The sequence below is a fragment of the Rutidosis leptorrhynchoides genome, chromosome 2 (assembly GCF_046630445.1).
Source record: "Rutidosis leptorrhynchoides isolate AG116_Rl617_1_P2 chromosome 2, CSIRO_AGI_Rlap_v1, whole genome shotgun sequence".
NCBI lineage: Eukaryota > Viridiplantae > Streptophyta > Magnoliopsida > Asterales > Asteraceae > Rutidosis > Rutidosis leptorrhynchoides.
In genome coordinates this window covers 157,641,855-157,645,215 of record NC_092334.1, presented here as the reverse complement: position 1 = coordinate 157,645,215, position 3,361 = coordinate 157,641,855, and the positions used below count along the sequence as shown (strand labels likewise).

Here is a 3,361-nt window from a genome sequence, read left to right as displayed (position 1 = left end):
AATTTTACCGGTGTACGAATCAACACCCTTAAAATATAATGCTACCTTTGTCCCTATTTAATAATTCAATTTGAGTTATTTCAAATTAATAGTTTAATTTCATAAATAAATAAATAAAAATGATGAAATAAAATTCTTTATGCATGTAAAAAATGTAGACAAAAGGTTATAGGTAAGACTGTAAAGTAAATAGTAATGATATCCATAAATTGTTAAAATTAAAACGGAAAGTAACTTAGTGGTCACCTGTTGAACATCCACGTGACCATTCACAGTATGCATCCATCCACGAAACCAACATATCATAAGTGGAAATGAAATCGATGAAATGGTTAAGATGGTGTCTTTGTTCACACACCCTTTAATACTTTGTAACAAGTCTATAAAACCACAAATAGACATATAATGCTTATTTCATTGCATACCTATAACCTATGTTGCACATTTTCTATAGAACACATTACCACCCTTCCATCCACCACAGCACTATGTGATTACATTTTACATTTCTTTTTCTTTACAAGCATATAGAAACCTATTATAAATCCAACTACAGCTCCAACTATATATTGTGGCATTTTCAGCCCTTAAAGTATTCCTAATTTCAAAACCACACCTTGTTGTGAACAACGATATTGATTTTGTTGCCTTTCTTTTTTCTTCCTTAAAGTCTACACACTATAATTACATTACATATATACTCCATAAACTAACACTATAACAAACTATTTGAATAAAAATTAAAAACTATAGGGACTTCATAGTAATTAAACAAAAGTCTAGGGGAGCATTTCAGTAATCTATAACCAGTCCTCCCATTGGTGCTCTGTGTGGAATTCCCTTTCTTCTCTTCGCGGCCGTCAATCCGGCCGTCGGCAACGGCGGCGTTGACGGACTAAAACTACGAACTCTGTCTTCATAACTATTTCTCCGCCGTCCGTAACCACCGTACGAATCCTCTGAATCAGAAATCACCGTCATCAAATGCTTATTTTCCGGCGAAACTTTACGTTTCCTCTGAAATTTCTCCGATGTTCCAGCAATCTACACAAATTACAATTACATTCACAAAATCAATCACTAATATCTATTATTATACATATTAAAACGTATATACACATATATTGACCTAAATTGAATTTACATTCACCTTACAGCCGAGTGAGCAGAATCGGAATGAATCCAGAAGACTACGGTCACACACTTCGCACGTGTTCGTAACGCCTTTTCCCGGCCGCGGCTGTGGCCGTTCGTTAAGAAACACAACTTTCGCACTGTTGATGACGTACGTCTGTACGGAAGTTATATCCAAGTGTTTTTGAATCTCTGAAACCCTAATTACATCATGATACGATGACCTCCGAATCTGTATATCAATCACAGCAATTGCATCACTACTATGATCAATCATCCACTTAATTTCATCATTATCAGAGTAATTTAATTGTAACTGAAATTTATACATATTATTTTTCGAATTCAAAAATTCAAATAACGCAATAGATGTATATATGAATATGAATATAAACCTGAATAGCGCGGTGTTCCTTATGATGATTGAGACATAAAGAGCACAAAGGACCATTAATGCAATCCAAGCAATACATATTACATTCAGATTTATGTGAATCTGCGTGCAATTTGCATTGAACGAAGAAGCTTTCACTAAGTAGTGGTTTCAACCACGGCGGCCAATTGTTATCTTCTTCATAAGGTCCACCAGCACCCTACATTACATAAACATACAAATTAGATACACAAACAAACGATTATAAAGTAATCAAAACGAAACTATAAGCTTAATGAATGTGTATATAGAGAGTCACGGACCATAATACGGCGGTTTTTGGGCTTAATTTCACGGACGACGGTGGAATCGTGGTTGACGATCGCCAGTTTGACGGGGAGAGTGGTGGTCGGAAGATTTTGGGGGCGGCGGTGGTAGAGAAAATAAGAATTGAGAGAGTTGTGCTTATTTGCTCACACAAAGTGTGAAAGTGAGGAGGAGTTTGTATTGTGTGAAATAAGTATAGGCAAAATACCGAGCCTTATTACGGACCTAGGTTTAAATCCGAACCTAAGAGAACGTTGGGCACAAGGAATCGACCTCACACTTTCCTTTTTCGAACCCTTTTTGGTAGGGGTGTTCATTTCCGGATATTCGAAGGATAGTGAAAAACTCCATCCGAAATCCGAATCCGAAATTTCGGATATTCGAAATTTCGGATTCGGGTATCCGAAATTTCGGATTCGGATATCGGATTATCCGAATATCCGATATTTTTTAAGAACTTCCAATATTTTCGGATAATTTGGATATTTTTCGGATATTTTTTCAGATATTTCGGATAGTTTTCGAATATTTCGGATAATTTTCAAATAATTTTCGGATTTTTTCGGATTTTTTTTCGGAATTTCGGATATTCGGATATCCGAATATCCGAAAATTTTGAAAACTTCATCCGATATCCGAATCCGAAAAAATTGGATATCCGATTTTCGGATATCCGATTTTTCGGATATCCGATTTTTCGGATTCGAATTTCGGATAATTCGGATTCGGATATTTTGAACACCCCTACTTTTTGGTAGTCTTTTTTAAGTAGTGAAATTATTTTTATTATTATGTCAGAAAAATAACATATCATCTTAAAATATTTTTTGTATTCTAAATTATGAGTATTGAGGATATTGAGGATGATTTTATGATATCTAAAATTTCGTATCTTTAATGTTTTATTTGAGAATTTGGAATTTGATAACATGACTACATGAGTCCATAAGATGGCTCGTAGTGATGATTATGATGTAATAAAGTTGTGGCAAGTTTTTGATGGTATGACTATGACAAACCAAGATTGTGAGTTTAAGATATTATTTGTATTATAAATTATGAGCATCGAAGATGATTTTAATATATCAAGAATTTCGTATCTCTAATGTTTTATTTGAGAATTTGGAATTTGATAACATGAGTCCATAAGATGACTCGTAGTGATGATTATGATGTAATAAAGTCGTGGTAAGCTTTTGAATTTTAATAATACGAGTATGACAAACCATGATTGTGAGAAAATAGGTGTATTGAGGAATGTTGTGAAAAGAAACTGTTGGAAGGTTATGTGTAATGAGGTAGTATGTGTTTAAAAGTTATCAAAAATGATTGGAAATTTTTTAATGATATGCACTGTATTTTCATGTTTATGATGTTAGACTCCAAGACATTCACTATTAACGGCACCCATTAGGGGCTTCAAGTTCTCACTGTCCCACTACCATCTAGTTCTCAATGCACTATATTTTTCTTTTTCACCGTATCTTCATCCGGTACCAACAAAATTTTACCTTTTATGAAGGAGTT

At 34.1% G+C, this 3,361-nt stretch overlaps 1 protein-coding gene across 1 annotated transcript; it reads right to left on the bottom strand.

Moving 5' to 3' along the window:
• Positions 1 to 394: 394 nt before the first annotated feature.
• LOC139891538 (protein RGF1 INDUCIBLE TRANSCRIPTION FACTOR 1-like) lies at positions 395 to 2,013 on the bottom strand. The gene is made up of 4 exons (XM_071874512.1): positions 1,831 to 2,013; positions 1,530 to 1,727; positions 1,151 to 1,366; positions 395 to 1,044 (listed from the first exon to the last, which is right to left on the bottom strand). The coding sequence occupies exons 1-4, from the start codon at positions 1,831 to 1,833 to the stop codon at positions 793 to 795; spliced, it is 669 nt and encodes a 222-aa protein (XP_071730613.1). The 5' UTR covers positions 1,834 to 2,013; the 3' UTR covers positions 395 to 792.
• Positions 2,014 to 3,361: the final 1,348 nt, after the last annotated feature.